General features: G+C 43.2%; 2 protein-coding genes across 7 annotated transcripts in view; both read right to left on the reverse strand.

Annotated features, from left to right (window-relative positions):
- RICTOR (RPTOR independent companion of MTOR complex 2) overlaps window positions 1-9,395 on the reverse strand; it is a 102,110-nt gene extending 92,715 nt beyond the window's left edge. The window contains exons 1-2 of one of the 2 annotated variants that reach the window (XM_040977480.1): window positions 9,309-9,395; window positions 9,051-9,098 (exon numbers count right to left, since the gene is read on the reverse strand). In XM_040977480.1, the coding sequence (XP_040833414.1) occupies window positions 9,051-9,098; window positions 9,309-9,357 (97 nt within the window). In that variant the 5' untranslated portion in view covers window positions 9,358-9,395. The remainder of the gene's footprint in view (window positions 1-9,050; window positions 9,099-9,308) is intronic. The other variant, XM_040977481.1, reaches the window with a different exon arrangement.
- An 11,741-nt stretch (window positions 9,396-21,136) lies between these two features.
- Window positions 21,137-23,140, reverse strand: part of FYB1 (FYN binding protein 1) — a 134,340-nt gene continuing 132,336 nt past the window's right edge. For 3 of the 5 annotated variants that reach the window (XM_040977485.1, XM_040977482.1, XM_040977483.1), the window contains one exon: window positions 22,153-22,978. In XM_040977485.1, coding sequence (XP_040833419.1) covers window positions 22,876-22,978 — 103 coding nt within the window. In that variant the 3' untranslated portion in view covers window positions 22,153-22,875. Of the gene's footprint in view, window positions 22,979-23,140 lie in introns of all 5 variants that reach the window. The other 2 variants (XM_040977484.1, XR_005883532.1) reach the window with 2 other exon arrangements.

Raw genomic sequence — 23,140 nt, forward strand, 5'->3', positions numbered from 1 at the left:
GGGTCACCACTTCCATGACTCTTCCTTCCAGTTCATGCCTTATCTGTGAGGAATGACTGGAACATGCCATCTTGGACCCGGCGCCATTTCCTGCTTTCCCCACAGATCCTGAAACTGGCGCCATTCCGCTTATGCACCAATCAGATGTACCCCGGCTCCTCACCTGAGAATCCCACCCCCCAGTCTCCACCACCTACCTGTGGCTCAGATCATCTCAGTGCCCAGTCCCTGGGGCCAGCACAGTGCCCACACAGCCCCTTCCTTCAGCTTCCCCCTCTCTTCCCTTCCCTTCTTACCTGGCTCTTCTCCATCCCCCTCCATCTTATCCCTTCCCCTGCCCTGGGAGTCCCCATCCTGCCATGGCAGACCTGTCCCTTCCAGTTTCCTCCCCCTCCACCCCTGATCCCGTTCCTACCCTGCTGGAATAAAAGACCTACTAAGCACCTTGCTGCGTCTGGGATTTTGGCTTGTGGTAAACATCGTGAATAGAGGACTTGGCTGCAGGAATGAGCTGCATGTAACAACGGAAAAATTTTAGGAACTTTAAGTGCATTTAGAACCTAACATTATCTATCACCTTTTTTTCTTCTGAATTCCTCCAGCTATTTTTATCATCTTCATAACAGTAGGTACTTCAAATCTTAATTGTCTTATACCAGGCACGGAAAGAAGTTACAAATTCTTTAACTCTAGGTAATTAAGGGGTTTTTGTTTGTTTGCTTACTTTTTAAGATTTATTTATTTTTACTGGAAAGTCAGATTTGCAGAAAGGAGAGATACAAATCTTCTATCCACTGGTTCACTCCCCAATTGGCCAGAATAGCTGGAGTCCAACCAACCCAAAAGCTAGGAGCCAGGAGCCTCCTCTGGGTCCCATGTAGGTGCAGGGACCCAAGGCTTTGGGCCATCCACTACTGCTTTCCCAGGCCACAAGCAGGGAGCTGGATGGGAAGTGGAACAGCCAGGAAAGAAACTAGGGCCCATATGGTATTCTGGTGATACAAGGTATGGATTTAGCCACTAGGTGCTGGGCCCTGGGCAATTAAGGTTTTAAAAACTTTTATATTTCCTATTAAATTCAACTGACTCCTTAAATAAGATATGTTTGAAGCGCTGGCATCTCCTCACCTTTATTCTGTATGAATTTCATCCTTCCCAGATACACTGCTTGGGATCTGTCATCTACCTGGATGGAAGACTAACAGGAAATGAAAACTGTACCTATGCTTAGTTTTTCTTTCTACTTTTTTTTTTTAAGCTAGATGATTGTTATATTTTGCTAGTATTAATTTTCAGCTTATTTTGGCATCTGCAGAGTTTTATCAATTATATTTATATTAGAGAAAGAACTCTTAAGGCGTTATTCAAAAAAACAAAATACAAAACAGAAGACGGATGCAAAACACATCAACTCTCAATGATTCTCACATGTCACCTAATAAACATCTCAACCTGTGTGCTTTCTCCCACCACTCCAGCAATACCTGCTTAGGAAATAAAAAGTAATGCTAACACTTGACGTATGAAGGAAAATCATACAAAATGAAGCCTTCTCCTACAGGGTGAGGGCAGGGAGACTCTGCGATCTTCCCAAATCGCACATAAACAAGCACTAGGAGCTTACATTCAGCACCGCTTCCCCATTACTCACTTTCATGTACACGTAACTGAAAGTGGAATGTGTTTGCTTGGTGATCATCAGAGGAACAGACACTCAGGCATGCAAGCCATTCCCTCAGCCCGCTGTGCTTGTCACAGCCCTGCTTTCAGCAGCCCGAGACCCGGGAGGAGGCGGCAAGTCACAGCAGATGGATCACTTAAAAGGAAATTGAGAGTTGACTGTAATTTACATTTAAAGTGCTATGAAATACCACCACTCCTACATGTATTCATTATTGTTTATGGGAATACTTCTTACAGAGCTTTAACAAGGCTATAAAGGCTTTCTTTTTAACCTTTTAATATCCTGTAGTGACATCTGAGAATCACAAAGACCAAAGGTGAAAGTGCAACAGTTTTTAGGCATTACGCATTTTACAGGTGAGGAAATGAAAGCCCAGAGAGGTTAAAAGGCAAGCCGTGTCACCTGCAGCCTAGGCAGCGTTGTCCCCAGCTCCTGCACTTCAGCGGGCACAGCCCTCTCCCTCACCGGCTTCCTGCTTTCCTCTCCGCATGGCCCCATCTTCTCAGCCAGTACTACACCGAGACACACACCTTGATCATCTTCTCATCAAACATTCAAATCCTTAACTCCTTCTCCATTTACATTCTTTCTCAACACTATGCAGAGAACAATCAGACCATAAGTTTAAAACTACCACTGTTAAGCGTCCCTTCTACCTCACATATCTCTGGCAACACTACAACCCAAAATTCAAGGTGTGCATTCGATGTCATTACCATTCCTCCTTGAAGAATGGCTTGTCCACTTCAGGGCATCAATGTCCCAGGCCTTCAGAGCTGCCAAGTGCATTTGCTGCTATTGGCCTTAATGCTATACCACCCCTCTTCCCACTCTCTCTCCACTCTTCAATGAACTCATCTGCCTAGTTTCAGGGTGTGTGTTGGGAGGTAAGGGGACTATGGTCATGGGTAAGGAAGGATCCTGCCCTCCAGAAGCTGGAGCTCGAGTGAAGGGGATAGACATGGACAGACAGTAGAACAATACAATGGTTTCTGAGAAGAAATCTTTTAAAAAGATTTAGAAAAGTATAGCAGCAAGCAATACATCCCCACTGGGAAGATAAAGAATTCTTAGAGGTGGCAAGTGACCTTAACCTTAAAGAATTACGATTTCTATGACAGAGTGCTCCAAAACGAATTCTAGACAGAGAAAACAACTATGCAAGGTCAGGGGAGCAGAAACTGGCATGCCATTGTCAAGGAAGAACAAAAAGTCTTTAAGCAAAGTGGAGTTTGGTGCTTTAGATGGACACTGCGTGCAGGAAGAAGGGAGACCTGCAGGAAAAAGCACATTACACGGGAGAGCTATGCAGACAGATCATTCCGGACGATGTGCTTAGGATCATGGTACACAAGAAATACAGGAGTAAGTTATAATGCCAAGTCAGTAAACCTATTTAAGAAGTTCAGACTTTGTAAACAAAATGAGTCTATAAAGCAGAAGTGTAAATGTTTTTGTTTTTAATTTATTTGAAATGCAGATTCGCAGAGAGAGGACAGACAGATTTTCCATCAGCTGAGTTACTCCAGAAATGGCGGCAATGGCCGCAACTGAGCCGATCAGAAGTCAGGAGCCATGAGTTGCTTCTAGGACTCCCACGTGGGAGGCAGGACCCCCAGCGCTGGAGCCATCTTACACTGCTCTCCCAGGCCACGTTCAGGGAGCTGGATGGGAAGTGAAGTGGTTGGAACAGAACCTGAGTCCATAAGAGATGCCAGCACTGTAGGCTTAGCCCACTATGCCACAGCTCGGGCCCTACGTTTTGTTAAGGAAAGAACAGGTTCAGTTTTAGATTTCATGGAAATAATCCTGACAACCACACAGCACAGGGAATGAGAGAGAAAACAGATGATTTTCCTGTCACTCAAATGAGATAATGAGCATGTGAACCCGATGACAATGGGAATAGGAGAGACTGAATGCAGATACAACAGATATTTTAGAGGCAAATGGGAACAAATTTCTCAAAAGAATTAAGAGGGTAAGCATGTGGCTTCCAGCTTTAACATGGGGCAATGGAGGAGAAAAGCAGGGTCACTTTGGGATACAAGGGGACAAATGCTATTATACGATTGCCAAACACTTATCACTCACTCACTAGCCTTATCACTCACCTTCAAACCCCACATTCTCCGCTGCACAACAGGGTTAAGACAGCCCTGCTGAACATTAAGTGTATAGCATAAAACAATTAAAACAGTAACAGCTGTAACAGTAGAGTAAGAATCTGATATCTGCCAATGATTTTTACAAGAGGTTCCTAGCAAACACTTAAAGACGACATATTTTAAAAATATTTTCAGCACTGGGAAAGTGTTATGTTATACTATAGTGGCTAAAAAAAGAAAACCATGGCATAACAGGTCAAGTCAGCACTTGTGCTGAACTGACATCCCAGTCTAGTCACAGCCACTGTTTCTGTCCGACGTCCTACTGGCGTACGGAGCAGGGTGGCCCTGGCCTCTGGCTTCCATCGGGCCCACACTACCACTTGCAGACTTTCAGAGAATAAGCCAGCGGGCGGGGAGGATTCCCCCTCTTTCCCACCGCCTCCTCCCCACCCCCACCTTTTATATCAATAAATCTTTTTAAAAAGTAAAATAGAAGTCATGGAGTTAGGACAAGCAATTCCCCCTGCTGACCCTATAGAAACCCAACCGTTTCAAGTCCCACCTTTACCATTCCGTATCTCCCACCCTCAACCCAGCACCTGGTCTGCAGGAAGGATTAAACAAACGCCTGGTGAGCACGAGAAAACCCAAGCTGAGGGGAAGGAACAAACCAAGATTTTAATTTTATAAGAAACAGTATTAGGAGCACAACATTCCTTTCTAAATTCCCCTAGGAAAGGAATAGAGAAGCTTTATTTTCTGACTCAAGGCAACAGAAGTACGAGAGAGATTAGAGATTCCGTGTCGAACAGCCTCTACCTTCTCAATAAAGAATTAAAGGCTCCCCACACAGAACAGGGGCATAACAAAGTCAGCTGGCAATCTGAGGGAAACAAAGGAATTAGTTCAATTCTAACACCTAGTTGGCTTCATTCTACAGCCAATGCCCTGGTCCTGCACCTGGTCCTGGTCAACTCCTCTACCTTCCGCCTCGCCCCTCTCCAAGGTGTGCCATACTCCCTGGAGAACCCCGTATTTCCTTCTGCCGTGTCCACTCTTAGGACAGTACAGCCCTGAGACCTCTCCAATCCTCCACAAACCAGCTGATCATTCTTCCCCCACATGAACTGACCCAACTGCAAGCACATCTTCATGTCTGTTACAACAACCTGCTCAACAGGGTGCAACACCTTTCTCACTTGTATTTCTTTAGCAACTCAAATAGGTACATATTTAACATTTTCACCTACTGAAATGAGGGCTTAACTAGAATAAGAAAAAAAACTAATATTGAAATCTACCGCATTTCAGAAGACATTCTACTATTTTAGTTGTTACACTAAGAAAGTCAACTTTATTCCTATCAGAAATAACAAGATATTATAAAACTTAATAGTACTTTTAACAAATATTTTAATAACTATTTGAACCCAGGTGTCCATGTTTAAGCATTCACTTCATACAATAGTCATAAATTATACTAGCAGGACACATAAAATAAAGAACATTGTGTCCTTTCAAGCTATTCAGTACCAGGAAGAGACACACTACTGAACTGTGTGTGTGTATTTTTAATTGGATAATTTTTAAAAAAGATTTACTTATTTTTGTTGGAAAGTCAGATATACAGAGAGAAGAAAAGACAGGGGAAGACCTTCTGTCCATTGATTCACTCCCCACGTGACTGCAATGGCCAGAGCTGATCCGGTCTGAACCCAGCAGCCAGGAGCTTCCTCCAGGTCTCCCACGCAGGTGCAGGGTCCCAAGTCCGTGGGCCGTCCTCGACTGCTTTCCCAGGCCACCCTTTTAAGCATGGTGTTAGATGGGAAGCGGGGCCGCCGGGATTAGAACCGGCGTCCATGCAGGATCCTGGTGCTTTCAAGGCAAGGACCTCAGACACTAGGCTACCGCACAGGGCCTTTACAGGATAATTTTTGCAGCTGAAGTTGCTAAGGGAGGCAGCTGGGTTTCAAAGTACATTTTGGCAGGCAACACAGAGACAGCATTTAATGATATCAATAGCAAATACCAGGAACTTCCACAAATTAAACAGAAGTAGCTATGTGAACAAAACTGAAAGCAAAAAATTATCAACAGGTTGTCTGTGAAACCTAATATAACAAAATTCTGGTCCTAGGTCAGAATTACCATCAACATTGTTATCTGAGGAACTCCCAGTGGAAACACAGCACTAGCACAGCACCAGAATCAAAGCACCTTGGAACAGCAGGGGGCCTCACCCGGCCTGTCAGGCTAGCTTAGGCACCTCCACTAAAAAATGCTGAGATTACAGAAACATTCCAAGCTTCCATAAGATGAAATCCTACATTTTACCGCAAACACATAACAGGCGCTCTGTTTTAGAGGCCTCTCGTTATAGTTATTATACTCAGGAACTCAACGAATTACAGTCCTATCAAATTACAGTACTATGTCTCAACGAAATGAAGCTGGAATAGCAACAGTCCTTATTGGTTATTAGCAGGTTGGTACTATTCAGAACAGTTCTGATATAGTTCTAATGGAATCCTGATCTCAAAAGGCAGGAAGGCAGGAGAAGCGTTACATTACAAAGTATCTGATCCTGTAACTGAGGACTTTCAACTGGGAATTACCTGATGTGTTTCTCCGATTTCTAATAACCCTTTGAAGTTTCCTTTGGGAGATGAAAATGGAACGATTTAGACAAAGTCAAATAACCTGCCCCAAATCACCCACTTATTAACAACTCCAGCTGAGGTTCCAGCCCTTGACTTCACGGCTAGCCCGTCCGATGGCTAACTATGGCAAACACTGACATTCCCTAAAGGATTACAGTCACTCCAACTGTAGTGGATAATGACTGTTACCTACCTACAGGATAAGCTTCTCAGAGACAACATGATAACAATCATAGTAAGAACAAATAGTGCCTTAACAAACAATTTCGGCTGCCCGAACCTTATCTTGTTACATGTTGTAATTCAATCCACAAACAGCTGCCCCTCGGAGAACGCAGACTGCCCACAGTTCTCAAATTATTTCTACGGTTTAATTCCTCACGGACTTTCTTCGCACTAGACGCACAAGCTTTCCTCCGACAATGAAATGTCAGAACAGTAGCTTCTCTCAACAACAGCATCACTATATAACGGATCTAGCTCAGATTTTTTTTTATTCTGCACTTATGATTTAGGAATGGAGTTCTCATATAACCTCCCATATCTAGTTGTGAATCACTTTTGAAATCCGTTCCAAACTAACCATGTACATTTTATTCCAAACTGAAATATATTTTGCCAGTGCAAGCAGAAACAGCATTCTCCGTACTTTTCATGTAATCCTGGACACGCCTATGAACATGAAGTATTTTTAAATTCTTAGGGAATATAGCATTTCAAATAGCAAATATGCAGAGCTGCATGTGTACGTCATTAAAACTGGAGTAAACCAAAGGCACCCAACTTGCACACAAGCTCTCATACAACCCAAAACTTTGACATGAACCAGATCCAAGTCGGTTTTTAATGCACAAACTGACCTCCCTGCACTTTCCAACTCCATCTAAAGCACGCATGCTTGTGTGTGTGTGTGTGTGTGTGTGTGTGTGTATAAAATCACTAATAAGCCCCGTCTGTTACTAATTTGGAATGTTAAATTATGTCAGGTCTGTAAGAATTAGCCCTATTTTTGTTTACAAGTTTATGTAGAATGTTTTTCCTTTTAAGTGTGTCACATATGATAAAGTTTCCAAATAGTCGCACAAAAGCCAAGAGCTTTACATGTTCTGACACTGATTCACCACATCTAGCTGCTGAAAACCTGTTCCAAATTAGCGCACGGGTGATCTTAATTAGTGACGTTTTCAGTTCTCAAACCCTGCTCTCCTGTACTTCTCCAACTCTCGTGCCTTCACAAACACTGGTCTAACCCAAAGCCAAGTTCCTTAAGTTTCAGAATAAAATGCTGTTACAAAAAAAAAAAAAAAGCATTCTTGTAGCTACATGAACTGGCCTTTCAGTTTATAAAGCTATCTGACATTACTATACACAACATAAAACAAATGAGAGAATGCATTATGCCTTCAATTCAGTGGTACGTCCCAACAGTGAGCCCGTGGTTAACTAAGGGGTTAACAATGATCGTGACACGTCGAATACAACATAGGGTTAAATAATAAATCGATCGTATATCGAATGTCGACCACGACTTAAAACTTCCTACAAGTGTTTCAACCGATCTCAACGAGCGCAGCTGAACCAGGTTACAATGCAAGCTAGCTACAGCTGCTACGAGATACGACTTGGTCAGAAACCAGACGACCAAATCCTGTTTATACCGTGGAGGACAAAAAAAAAAAAAAAAGACTCTCCCAATGAGTACGTAACTACGAAGCCTTCAACTTCAGACCCTGTCGGATGAAACCCCAATAAGGTCCCCGTTATCAAAAGATACTGGCTGGTGGCCGTATCGGGTCCTTAAAAACACAAGCCTGGTGTATACCCAGTTCCGAAGATGTAAACAAACACGTCTCCGCTGCAGAAGGTAAACAATGAACCTGCAGCAGGGCGAGGGGGCGGTCTTTGGCTAAGTACGGTCCCAGCCGCCCGGGAAACAGAAACAGACGGAAAATACAGCGTAAACCAGACACGCAGTAGTAATGACCGAGTTCCCGATGCCGGAGGTTCCCCCCGCACGACCCCTGGGCGGTGCAGAAAGAAAAAGCGAAGCACGCTTTCAGCCCCAAGCGAGCCAGCCAGCCAGGTCCGGCTTTGGCTCCGGGAGACGGGGAGGGCAGGATGTGGTCTCTCTTCCCTCAAACATCCTCCTGCCACCTAAATAACAACCTCCGCCTCCCTCGGGCCGGCCCCAGGGGTCGGCTGCAGGGGCTCCAGGATTTAGGATAAACCGCTGCCTGACGCCCACCCCCTCCCACCCCCCCACCCTTCTGCATTCCCAACCAGGGGGCCACCAGTCCCAGCCAGGGGGTGGCCGGCTCCGCCAACGCCTCCCGGGGCTCCCCCGCGCCCGCCAGCACTCTCGAGGCCCGGAGAAGGACTTGGGGCGAAAGAAGCGAGCCCCGGGAAGGGGGATGGGTCCAGCGAGGCGGGCCCGGCCGGGCTCCCGGGCTGTGCCCCTCACTCCACCGCCGGTCCCGCGCGGCGGGGCCCGCCCCTGCCTCGGCTTCCCCGGTTCTCTCCCCCGTGTCCTCCGGCCCCGAGTCCAGCTCCTCCCCAGCAGCGCGCCCTCGCCGCGCACTGGGCGCCCCGCGTTACCTCGGGTCAGATCCAGCGGAACGTTCTCCTCGCCGCTGTCATTCCGCCCTGCGCCAAACAGACACACAAACCCCAATTAACATTGGCTCGCAGGCCAGCGGGGGACTCCCCCGGCTCGGGCCAGCGCCCGGGCTCGTCCCCTCCACTCCGCACACACACGCGCGCGCGCAAACACACACACACAGGGCCAGGGAAAGGCAAGGGCCAGGGGTGGCGGGAGCCCAGAGAGCTGAGGAGTGAGGGCTGCAGCGGGCTCACCTCGTATTCGGAGGTTCTTGAGAGAGCGGCCGCGGCCGATCGCCGCCATATTGACGGGTTTCAGTCACAACACCGGAAACCTCGCCCAATCGCGCGAGAACCCCTTCCCCTCCCCGCGCGCCGCGCCCGCCCTCTCGGCGGCGGGTGGTGCCGGCTGCGCTCGGGGCGCCGAGGGAGCGCCGCGTCCACCCGGGCTCGGGGAGGAGCTCGTGGCGCCCGCCCTGGGCGGAGGAAGGCGCGGCGGCGACGGGCCTGGCCGCGCGAGGGCACGGCCTCCGGGAGGGGACGTTTCCCACGAGGGGAATCCCATTGATGGAGTGTGCGGCGTGGAGGATGCTTCCCCTCCGTCTGCCGCGGAAACCAGCGTCCTCCGGCCGAGGCGAGCCGGGGGCGGCGGCGGAGGAGGAGGAGGAGGAGGCCGGGCTGAGGCCACCTGCTCGGAGCGGCTTCTCCCGTGGGCTCTCTCTAAGCCCTGGCAGCCACGGCCGCGCTTCCTGATTGACTCAGGGAGACGATCTTTAGAACAGGCACCTTGCATGGTGTAGTCTCCCGTAAATCCCGAGCTGGGTGGAGACAACCAAGTTAACACGGCACGAAGTTTTGTCTTCCACCCTCGCTCGGACCACGGCGCTCAGCAGCCTCGCCCTTAATCTCCAACGCCACGCTCCGCCTGGGGAGGTCCTCCAGGTGGAAGCAGTTAGGGGGAAGTTGCCCCGTGCGCCCCGCGCCAGGAGACCCCGCGACGCGGTTACTTCTCAGGGAAACGAGCAGAGGTGGCCAAAGTCTTAGTCCTGGCTCTGGTCTGTGGACAGTTATGAGTTCGTACTTTGTCTAGCCGTTGTGAACTTGTAGGTGTTCGTTGATACATAATATACACACCTGCCCCCTGACCTAGCAGCCTGGTCTGGAACCAGATGTTCTCTGCAAGAAGGTGGGCATTTTGGTGCTCCTTCTTCCTCCATGCGTCTTACAATTCTGTGAGACTGAAAGTGGAGATCCACCCTTAACCACTTCTCTTTACCAGGAAAGGCAACTGCCAGTAAATGCAACGCCCACCCCAATTGAGTATGAGTAAATAGTTATTGGATGAGTTCATGCCCTGGATTCTTTGTTCCAATGCTCTTCTTGCTGGAAAAAAATAATAATAAGTGCTAGAGGTTTTTTTTTTTTTTTTTTTTTGCAGCTGCTAATAATAGTGAACAAGCAAAAATACTTAGATAACCAAAGGTATAAAAATTACATAAACTACAATGGCCATTTCAAAAGACGATGTAAAACTAAACTGATACGAAATCATGTTTATCGTATTCAATCAAGCAAGAGATCACACAATTTTTTGTAAGCATTTAAAACAAATTAAAATTATACATTATAAAATTATTTTGTACACAGAAAAGGTTTGAGAAGATATATTTCAAAATGTTCATTAGTTTTTCTTCCTCAGTTGTGGAATTGCCTATGTATTTCTTATGCTTGTTTACAGAGCTTGTTTTAAACGTTCAAAGTTAATGTGTGTGTGTGTGTGTGTGTGTGTGTGTGTGTGTACATATGTCATTTGTAAACCAAAAGTTTGGAAAGAAAAAATAAAGGTGCATCTAAGAAAAAGTATCAGCAGGGTTTGCTTACATGCTAGCTTCTGTTTATGTATTTTAGGTTCTTTCTTACCAGATTGGTGTTCAGACTCCTGCTGCTGCGAACACTACACTTCCATTTGAAAATGACCTTACTTTTGTTATGACAAGAACAGTTTGAAGAACAGTAATAAAAGCTTGCCTTAAAGTCTTGGTGCAAATTGTTCTAGTGACTGCATAAAACAGAAATCACAAAACTTGAAGTCTCACCAGCATATTTAAGATTTTTCTATCTCATCCCCAGTGTTTGACCACAGTTCACTCTTACAGAAAAGTAGCAGTGAAACCATGGACATTCTATCAGTTTCTTACCACTGTTCCCACTCTTATTCACTATTTTTTTTATCCCTGTCAATTCTATACTAACTCCTTCCTAATGCAATTCAGCTTCAGTTTTTTCTGTTAGTCTTTGTGAAAGTTGAATGTAGCTGATTCATTTTTCAATCACGGAGGCACATAAAGAGCCTGAATCCAGTTATCTTCATAATTGTGCATGCCTATTTAAAAACCATTGTTCAATGACTCCATCTCTTCTAGAAGAAAAAAAGTAGTCATCTTTTCTGTGAAGTGGAATTGCATTCCTGGTAAAAGAAGAAAAACAAAAAAGAACAAGTTCTTAGTGTCTGCAAATGGCACTCCACTTTTAGCTAAGCTTTAGTAAGGACCCTATTTCACAATGTTACATTTGCTGTTGAAATTCCAGCACTCCATGCTTGATTCCAGGCAGCTTGTTACTTGTTGACAACTCTGCTATCTCTGGGACACTTGCCAATTACTGGCCCTTCTTTCAGCCCACTCATGGTGTTGACTCCTCGTTACTTCTCCAATTTTATTTTGGTCCTAATCTGGTCCTGGAGAACGTAACTTCCTCTTCTTAGTTTTCATTTCCCAGCTTGCTTTCGTTTGCTGTGTCAATGAACATTTTTTCTAGTACTGTTAGTCATTGATAAAAACAATGTTCCATGATATTGGGTGCAAGAACACCTCTCAGAAAGACAGCTCCTTGATTTGGAAAACAATGCTTTCCTTGCTAGTCCCGCTCTGGTTTCTCTTCTCTATTGTGTTGTATGGAATTAATAATAGTAGTTCTAGGTTATTAACCAGCTTTTATCAGCTTGGAATATGATTAAAATGTTCTACAGAAATAATAAGCTGTTAGCAGCGTAGTTCCCTTTGCTCTGCCTGCTTTGTTGCCTGTGTCACAGGAAGATGAAGCCAAGTCGAAACCCACACAGTTTGGTCAGGCTATTTCTCGGTAACTTGCCTCCCTAGCTAAACCACACATGTACTGTCTAGAAAAAGGCCATTAAAATGACAAGCAGTGGACTGAGTTGAACAACTGGTATAACCCCACCCAGGATTAATGATCAGGATTCGTTCTTGATCACAGCAGAAGGTTGTTTTCTTAATGTTGTTCTGTTCGATTTTAACTCCATCCCAAAAATCTCACCTAAGTTTCATTTTAAACAATTTGCAATTGTATATAAAAGCCCCCCATGAAAACAATTTTAAGTAAGGAATAGACCCGTTTGTGAAAGAGGTAGACTTAGAGACTGATAAACTCTAGGCACATAGGGACTAGAATGTCAAAATTGTCTCTGGTGATAGAATTCTGAGGATTTTTCTATGCTTCCTTTCCTCACTGTACTTGTTCTAAAGCAAATTTTGACCTGTGCAATTTTTTAAAGTAAGCTATCTTAAAAATTTTTGGTTCGTCATTCTAAAGCAGTTGTAAAGATTTGATTATAATAATTTATGAAGCAATGGATCTATCAAAATTATCCGCCCCTCTTCATAAAGAACATTTGCACATGTACTCTGAATACATCTATGTATCTTTTAAAAATAAAAGATTAAACAAAAGTGGTTCATTTTCGCTATTTGCAAATGACACAAATAAAAGCAATAGGCTGTCTGTTTCATTGTGTTTAAATTTCTTATTAGAGAACGTGTGATCCAGCTAGCTAGTAGTCTCATTGCAGGAAGTTTGGATATCGGGATTTAGTGGTCGGTAACTCACAGTGCTGAGTGAGACATGCAAGATCTCCATCCGCTGCAGCTTCTCAACCTTGCCACAATCCCATCCATCGATTGCATAGAAGTTCTTTTAGAACATAATCTAATAAAAGTCCATATTGCCTACCATCAGGTAGTTTCCCCACACACAAGTTTTTGAAAGGCACAATGTTCAGCCAACTCTCAAAGTCACTTCAACACCAAGTATCTGAGAGCAGCAGCTTATCAAACGCTGCCACCGTCACTTTTCAGTGGTCACATAGGCAAGTTTACACAGCAGCTATTCGCAGTTGGCATTGTTTTCAGGAGCAAAATTGTGAAATTTTTTTTTAATATTTAGTTTCTAACTTTTTATTAGGACTTTATGATTATTTTCGTTCAGGTAATTTTTCTAAACCTTCAAGATATTTTTCCCCCTGAAGTTAAACGAGAATAGACAATCCAGAAGTTCAGGACTGCCTCACTCTGCCGCTCTGCTCTCCCCCTGGATTTAGAATCCTTCTCTCCCTGGTCAGCCGTCCTCCTGGGTCTGCTGTCAACCTCAGCACATTGGAACTTCAGCATGATCTTCTGGGAATACAAGGAAATCTTGCCCCACCAGTTTTTTGGGGGAAGCAATAGCTTTCCTAATTATTATGATCACACTTACCTTAAGGGAAAAGAGTTTAGATTGAATCTTTTTTACGTATCTGATTGTTACCAGGCTAATGGGAAGCCACATCCTGCGAACCTCTGCAAGAAATATCAATGACTTTTTCATAGTCGGTCAAAGTATTTTAATGTCTTGCTGATGTAAAAGGATTACATGTGGCAACATCTGCGTGCTTCTGATTAAATCCTTTCAAAATTTCATTTCCAGGAACAACATTGATTTTCATACGACGTCGGCTTTTAATAGGGAAGATGTTTACGGATAAGGATGTTTGTTCTTTGATACTTTTTTGGCTGCGGTGGTACAGAAAAGAGTAGTTCCTTCTGTAGATCAACACTGAATAATACTTAACAAACACCAGAGGCTGAATTCATGCTAGAAACATCTGTCTAGCCACCTAGCTGGACATAATTCCCACGTCTTCAAGGTTTTTTTTCCTACAAACCTGAGTTTTAGTATTATCCTCCCGCCTTGAGTTTAACTTATAGCAGGAAATACCACTGTATTCCCACTGATGTGCCTTTTTGTCTGTTGCTGAAAAGCCATTCCTTTTGCCAGGGAATGGATTCAATACTACGTGAATTCTAGCATCACAGAAAAAAAAAATATAGAAAATTATTTTCCCCTTGTGACTGCTTATTTTTAAAGTATTTTTACTAATCTAACAGCTTTGTATTATTAGCTAACGTTTCAGAGAAGATTATAGACCTAGATCATAGTAAAGGATAAGCAGTGAAAAGGGACTTAGCATTGTGGCTGGACGTGGGTTTCCGTGGGAAATGAAGAGCTAACTTACGCTTGCGTTCCTATTATCACCCCCCAGTTGTCTTGCCAGAGTTGTTCTAAGCCACGTGTACGTTACGCTCTTTAAGTCCACTTAACTGGACATAGGATATAGCCGTGTGCATAGAGGAGACATCCTGGGGGGTGCGGGAGACACTGCCAGCCTGTAGCCATCACCCTCTTCCGTGAGAACACCTCCACAGCTCCTGCCGGTAAAACCTACCTGACTGAAACACACGGCCAGCGCTCATCTGGTGAATAGACATCAAGATCTTTTTTTCTTTTCGACTCTGCTTTGGGAAATTTTATAAAATCCCCAAAACTCTTCATCATCATCTTCATCATCATCATCAAAAAAAAAATTAGAAACAAATTAGGATACCGAAATCACTACTCACTTACTGTGAAGAACTCTGAGTTAGTAAACAAGTGGAAAAAATGAGGCTATCTGGGGGCGAATGCTAATAGCATGAAGTCACCACTGCACAAGGTACAAAGGCAGAAGTGGATTCCCGCACAAAACAGGGATCCTAGAGACAAGCCAACGTGGAGCCGGGTTGGTAGTGCCCCCTGGCTTCCATCAATGGCAATTACAAATTCTCCAGAAACAAAGCCCTCCATCAGCTCCAAGGAGCTGCTCCAATTCAAGCAGATTCAGAAACTCACCTGGAAAGGTCTTGGTGAAGAAGAATCAGTAGAAATAAAAACGATTATCCCCCAATAATTTTAGATGTTAACGATCAGACAAATAAAGTGGCTATTAGATATGGACTAGTTTTTTTCAAGTGAGGGTTTTTTTTTTTTTTTTTTTTAAGATTTACTTGTTTGAAAGGCAGAGTGTCAGAGACACAGAGGGACTGGCGTGGTAGCACAGCAAGCTCCTCCGCCCTGTGGTGCCGCTCTGCAAGCAGGTCCATGTCCTGGTTGTTCCACTTCCGATCCAGCTTTCTGATTGTGGCTTGGGAAAGCAAAGAGGATTGTCTAAGTCCTTGGGCTGTGCACCCATGTGGGAAACTTGGAAAAAGCCCCTGGCATCCAGCTTCAGGTTAGCTCAGCTCTGGCCATCATGGTCATTTGGGGAATTAACCAACAGACGGAAGATCCCTCTGTTACTTCTGCTTACTCTGTAACATCTGCCTTTCAAATACAAATAAGCTAATCTTTTACACACACACACACACACACACACACACACACACACACACACACGAGATCTTCCATCTGATGGTTAACTCCCCAAATACCAAATGCCCATAACAGTTGGTGTTAGCCACCAGCTAGGAACCCCATTAAGTCTCTGTTTTGGGTGTCAGGGGTCTAGGTGCTTGGCCCACTGTCTGCCGTCTTCCCAGCTACATCAGCAGGAAGCTAGATTGGAGGTGGATGGGAGTGGGTTCAATACGAGATGCTGGTCCTCCCAAGCCGCGATTTAACCTGCTGTGCAACAATCCCAGTCACCAAGTGAAGAATTTGTGATTCTATCAATTATGCAGAAATGATTATCGAACAGATCCCAGAGATGAGGGACTCACCCACAGTAATGGGCATACGGAGGCTCTGGAAGTGGGCACATGGATGCCCTTGCTTAAGGGGCTGGAGTTTAAGCTGGACTAGCGTTGGGGGAAGCTGTGAGACTTGGCAGAGAGTGGCATGTGGGGGCTTTGATCTGAATGGAAATTCTAGAGGTATAGATTTTAACCAGGATATGGAGGCTTCGGTGAGTATGCTGGCATTCACCTGCAAAACTTGAGAAGGTCATACTTTAAGGGTTATCATTGAGGCATCAAAAGGGCTGTAAACGGGGGCAAAGGATCACTGGTCCTGCACTAGGAGCTCCCGCAAGCATACTTAACAAACCCTAAAACCAACAAATACGGGAAGCTAAACTCATTTAAAAAAAGACAGTATCCAATTCTAGAATAATTATCTATGATGTCTAGTATATACCAAGATAAATTAAAGAAAATTAGGAAAGCCTGACTTATGTGAGAAAAAAATAAAAACCCAGAGAAAACACATTGAAATAACCAGAACAGCATATATTTTATTTGTTTGGAAGCCAGTTACTGAGAAAGAGACAGTGAGCGATCTCTCAGCCACTGAGTTACTTCCTATATGGTCACAATGCCATGAATGGGCCAACTCAAAGCCATGAACCTGAAACTCCATCTGGCTCTCCCGCATGGGTGGCAGTGGCCCTGATGCTTAGGCCACCCTCTGCTGTTTTCCCTGGTGGGTTACTAGGGAGCATGATTGGGAGTAGAGCAGCTGTGACTCAAACCAGCACACTAACATGGGATGCCAGTTGAAAGCTGGCGGCTTAATCCACTATGCCATAATGCTATCCCCATAAACATATTTCTGACAGTTGGAAAACTTTGGAAAGTGAACAAGCAGTAGGAAGCTATAGAGGAATTGCTAAATGTAAATGAACCCCTCAAGGATGAGAAGTACTTGTTGACCATCTATTACTTTGCCAACTTTGCAGATAAAGCTGAAGACTGCACCTGAGCCCCACATCGCTTTCGTAGAAGGCACATACTATAGCTTATTGTTTTCCACAAAGAAGCAGAATGAAAACTGTCACTGAATTAGAAAACAGATGCCTGTATTATGAAAACCAGAACTTTCTACCTGTAATGAAGTTGTAAAGAATATCAGACACAAATAAAAAAATAAAAAAAGATGGACCCCTTGTAACCTAAAACTCAGACATAGGAATGGACCTAACTAGTTTATATATGCTATTGTTATAAATTATTTTATGGTTTTGGTTGTATTTATTAGTATGGGTTTCTTTATTACTTTCAAATATCAGCAGGAAAATAACTGGGACTCACAGGAAGTTCAGCATCATTGAAATAATGTACATCTCAACAGGATTCCCCTGAGTGGACATGGTCAGGATGTATAATAAATGACTGAGAAAGGAGATAACGACGGTCAGCCTGCCTCAGACTCTGCATAAAAGGCTCATGGACTAAAGCACATGCTTCAATTCATTTGTACAGTGAGCCTATACAGTAGATACATGCTTATTTTGTCAATGAAGATATTGAGTTTTAGGAAAGTTGAGAATGTTGCTTAAGATTACATAATCTCAAATAGAAGGCAGAAAATAAATCCTTACCTATTTTACTTGATTCTCACAAAATAGATGATATCAGTAGGGATTTAAAGATTAGTCATAACAATAATAGCAGGTAGCAGTGGAATCCTTCTCGTATGTCCAGAATAAATGGTTAGCATTTCACATGTATTAATAGAAAATAAGTTGCTAAGGAAAAATTTTTAAAAAATTTTTAAGTCTGTTTCTTTCCAAAGCTTTTATTAAGAAACATTTCTTGATTATATTTTATCCTGTATACATTTTTAAAGTCTTCTTCTTAAAATAAAGCCTTTTTTTTAAAAATTGGAAAATCAGATATATAGAGAGAAGAAGAGACAAAGATCTTCTGTCTGATGATTTACTACCCAAGTGGCTGCAACAGCTGGAGCTGAGCCATCCGAAGCCAGGAACCAGGAGCTTCTTCTGGGTCTCCCATGTGGGTGCAGGGTCCCAAGTTTTGGGTCGTCCTTGGCTGCTTTCCCAGGCCACAAGCAGGGTGCTGGATGGGAAGTGGGGGCCAAAAGGACTAGAATCAGTATCCATATGGGATCCTGTTACATGCAAGGCGAGGACTTTAGCCACTGGGCTACCATGCTGAGCCCTATTGTATAAATTTTTAAAGCTTTGTTTGAAAAGTGAAGTGATAGAGAGAGGAATGGGAACAGAGAGAAAGGGATGGCTCTTCCATCTGCTGGTCCACCCCTTCCCAAATACTTACAGAAGCCAGGACTGGGTCAGGATAAAGCCAAGAGCAGAAATTGCATCCTGCTCTTCCTTTTCAGTGGTAGAAACCCAAGTATGTGAACCATCGTTGGCTGCCCCCAAGGCATATCTGCTGAAACCCGGATGAAAGGAGAGGGGCTGGGCTCCGGCTGGCACTTTATTTAACCGAATTTGCCACAATGTCTGCTCCTTTCTTGTAACTTGTATTTTCCCTTTTAACTGGTTTCTTTCCATCAGCTTTAGAATAGACTCAAGTTTTTTCAATTTCCATTATAACAGGACCTTTCTTTATCATTTGTCTTATATTCTTCACTATAACGGTAAGATTTTTGGACAGAGGGGTCACAATTGTGTGTTCCAACACCCCAACGTCTCATTCACCTCTCAATCTGCGTGTAGGGATGGAAGCAGGTGTAGCTGCGGGGGCAGGGTTGTCTTCAGCCCCCAGGTGTCTGTTCCCTCCAGGCCCGCTCAAGGTGCAGAGTCAACTTGTCCAAAGGCACATCCTTCCCTTCCCGGGAGTGCCCATCCAGGGCGGGAGCAGTGTGAAGAGACTTGTCGTTTGGTCTGAAAGAAACATTCAACGGGCGCTGGTGCCTTCATGGCCCTTCATCTGCGGAATCTTCTTTCCCTTTCACCGATGTGGAGCCTGAGCTAGTACACATCTGGTACTTCAAGCTTTCAACATCTGTTTCCAGAAGTCTCACCTGGTGACACTATCCCAACAAGCTTGGTTTTGTTTCAGTGATTCTGAGCTCACCAAGACCTACATGCTAATACATCAAACATGCATTTCTCACCTATCAAGTCACATAGCCTCCTCCCATGGCGTGGGAAACAAGAAACAAGGAGCTGCATCATTTTTTAAATTCAGTTGTATGATGCAGGGCTTCAAATGTCACACAAAATAGAGAAATCTAAAAACAAGCCCGAGTCCTTGTTTTCTGGGTACTCTGTTTAAGGAGGTTTCATTGAATGTGGAGAATGGAAGAACAGAATCAGGTACTTCTGAGTTTTGAGTTTGAGCAAATGGAGGCTGAATGTCATAGAGGTGGAATCCGCAGTTCAAATTAATGGTTTAAGGGGAAAAGAGGAAGAGTTCATTGTGAAGTCTTTTTTTTTTTATTTTTCAAAGATTTATTTTTATTGGAACAGCAGATCTACAGAGAGAAGGAGCGAAAAAGATCTTCCATCTGCTGGGTCAGTCCCCAGGTGGCCGCAACAGCTGGAAGTAAACCAATCTAAAGCCAGTTGCCAGGAGCTTCTTCTGGGTCTCCCTCCGACCCGGGTGCAGGGTCCCAAAGCTTTGGGCCGTCCTTGACTGCTTTCCCAGGCCACAGGCAGGGAGCTGGAAGGGAAGTGGAGCATCTAGGACATAACCCCATAAGGGATACCAATGCATGAAAGGCAGGGTTTTGGCCACTGTGCCATCATGCCAGGCGCATGAATTCTTTTGAGTTAAAGGTACTTGTAATATATTGCAGAGAGGCTTCCATAATAATTGTAACAGAGACAAACTGCAAGAAGATAGAACAGAATTTGAGAACATGGCAAAGGATGAGCAGGGGTGAGATATTAACCAAACCTAGCTGAGCCCCCATCTTGCATTTATAGATCTCTAAAAATGAATCTGTAAGTGTCCTCCCCCAGAGGTTCTGATTCAAAATTGACTTAAGAGAAAGATAGGCAGCTTCACAAACTCCCCAGCTCACTGGGGACTTATACTCTAGTTTGTATTCGCTAACTTGGAAACACCAGGACTTGTGGTATCTTTCTGGAACAGTCTATCTTAGTGTGCACTACACTGGATTGAGCAGTGTGGGGGAATCCTGGCACAAACATGATGCTGGGTTTCAGAGCACAGCAGCTGGTCCTTCAGTCAGTTCCATTCTTCAACCTTGGAGGTCTTTGAGATCCATTCCCACATGCATTTGTCTTCTGGAACCCTACCTCTTTAAGAAAACAGTGTGAGAAAAGGAAGAGGGAAATGATTTGTATTTGGAGAGGTGTTTTGGGTTTAAGGCATGGTTTCCGGTGGGAAAGGTTTTGATGCTTAGCAAGCCCACAGGAGGAATCTGTAGGGTGGGAGAATTTAGGAAGACACATGCTAGCTAATCCAATCATGAAGTAGAAAGATTTACTTCCTGAGTGAAGTAAATCTTTGATGTTAGTATTTTCTAATCTGGGGGACCTGGACTCCCAGAAAGTGAGCAGTAGAAGTTGATGGCTGAGTTTCAAATTTCAGAGTTCCTAAATATAAAAAGTCCCATTTTATTGCTAGGAAGGCTCCAGTAGCTTGACAATTTTTTGAAATTCTTTCAGTTCAGTAGAAACTCCAATAGGTCCTTGAAGTACTAAAACATGTAATACATCAACTCTTAATCAAGAAATGAAAAAAAATTAGACATAAACCTTCCAAACATGGATCTGAGGTAGGAGAATTATAATAGCCTGAACTAGCAGGTAACAGAGAATTGGGGAGCATAATTTACAGGTGAGGACACTGAAAGGATATATGATTTATCAAATCGTGGATCATTAGTAGAACTATATTTGGATTTGTTCATTTCCTACGTTAGAGGTTACAAAAGAGTTATTTTTTAAAAATGTATTTTTTATTTGAACAGCAGATTTATAGAGACAGAGAGAGATCTTTCATCCATTGGTTCACCTCTCAAATGGCTGCAATGGCCAGAGCTGAGCCAGTCTTCACGTTGGGAGCCAGGAGCTTTCTCTGAGTCGCCCGTGTGCATGCAGGGGCCCAAGGGCCTGAGCCGATCTCTGCTGATTTCCCAGGTCTTAAGTAGAGAGCTAGATCAGAAGTGGAGCAGCCAGGACACTAACTGAGCCCATCTGGATACTGACACTGCAGGCAGAGGGTTTGCTTGTTACACCACCGTGCCAGACCCAGAAAAAAGTTTGTTAACATGTTAGTTTATTGGGTGCTGGGGATTTCCATTTTGTATTGTGGCATTTAGTGTTCTTCATATTTGAAACCCAAATGCTTCACATTTACGGTGACAGGGATCGCTTTGCAGATGAGTATGCATAAGCAGAAAGCACTCTAGTCCAGACACTACCTTTCTTAAAAGTGTAGGTAGAAAAAATCCTGTAGAGGTCACTGGAAAAAGATCTTCAAAAGAATTTTAATATGACAGAGGTGTCATAAAAGATTAGTTAGTTTCAAGGTCCATTCTTTCGTTCTTCATAATTTCAGGGCAGTTTTCATTTATAACTATGCTAGTTACCATTGTTCTCTAAACAGAGTATGGAATTAAACTGTTAACAATTAGTGAATGTACCAAAAGAATATTTATTTTAAATTCTTCTATAGCTTGCTGTTAGATGTACATACTGAATGCATAATATTCAGATGGTTATCACATATTCACAATTGCCAAATACAAATACACTTTGCATAAAAAATTTCACTACTGCTACTATAATTTTCAAAAAATATTTAAAGCTCTTCCTTTTATAAAGATAGGTGGTTTGCGCAGAAAATACAATATGTAATCATAATTAAAAGTATAAACAGTAGTCTTCCTTCTTGTGGTTAAGTTTTAAAGTTTTCTTCTTTGTAGTCTTTGTTTTTCTTCCTAAGGATTTTATAGACAATATAGTCATTTTTTTCTGTAATGATTTTTTTTCTTTCTTTCTTTTTTTTTTTGGAGCAGAGGAGGGGCACTGTCCATTGGTAGCCTAAAAGTAATGTCTTCGTATTGTGGCCAAAGCAGACATGGTATATTTTATAATTTTTACACGTCACTAATGCTGTCTTTTGAGATACTAGGCAGAAAGATCATTTTCTAAGATAAAAAATTTCAAAACTTTCTAAGGATAACCAGAAATTCACAAGAAATGGTAATAAGTAATTTGGTGACTCCATTTTCTATTATACCCTATGAAGACTTGACCTTCATCTTGGCAACTAAGGAAAGCAACAGGCAGACGGAAGCTGCGACTACTCATTGTCATAGATGCAACCTGAAGAAAGAAAACACAAATGTAAATATTGTTGTAGAACACATACTGTCTAGGTGTTCCAAGCTTGGGAAGTCAAGTGAAAAAAAATGCCGACTTCTACGAAAAGGAAGAAGAAAAAAAGAAAAAAACAAACAGAAAACTAGTTAAATGAAAGCGTGAATGTTTAATCTCACTCAACATACAATTTTAATCACATTTCTGGACAGATTTTTTTTTTCTACCAACATGAGACCCACTCTTGCCCTTTCAGGATTGCTTTAATGGAAATCTTTGGTATTCATTTTGAAGTTAAGAGTATCCTGCATGAATCAGAACTGCATGTTTCACAAGACGAACAACAGGATCTACACTGACCTTCACCTGACTTGAGAATAACTTCTGAGGTAAAAGTTTAAACATAGATGATACTTCCACTAGAATTCTTACTATTTACTGACCACTATGCCTATGCATTTTGATGAAAGAAATTGTATGAAGACTCATAGTCTAATGGGAAATTCACCAACATTTTTAACTTCTCTTTCCAAAGTATTCCCCCCTCCCTGCCCAGGCTTATGTGAATAAAGGATGTTTTTCTCCCCATCTTACCAGGGCATTTACCTTCCTTAACATTTTTAAGCAATTCAGATCCTGATCATATTGGAAGGATTGAATTAATCTAACAAGCTAGCTTTGTGATTTGTATAGAGTCAGTATACAGTAGCTGTTCCATACCGTGAGTGCCATCAAAGACTTACCGTCAGCAATATCGTCATAAATCTCTCCGTCACTGTGAAAGTAGAAAAGAATGCTTTTGAGAGAAAGATGTCTGATTCCCTTGAGAACAACATGCAGAGCAAGAATACAATTTTATATAATACAATTAGAGGTTTGTAAGGGTAAGAAGTTACATGTTCTATGCTTGCAAGTGGAAAGAAATTTCATGTGCGTC

The sequence above is a fragment of the Ochotona curzoniae genome, unplaced genomic scaffold (genome assembly GCF_017591425.1).
Source record: "Ochotona curzoniae isolate NIBS_2020 unplaced genomic scaffold, NIBS_Ocur_1.0 contig_2754, whole genome shotgun sequence".
Classification (NCBI taxonomy): domain Eukaryota; kingdom Metazoa; phylum Chordata; class Mammalia; order Lagomorpha; family Ochotonidae; genus Ochotona; species Ochotona curzoniae.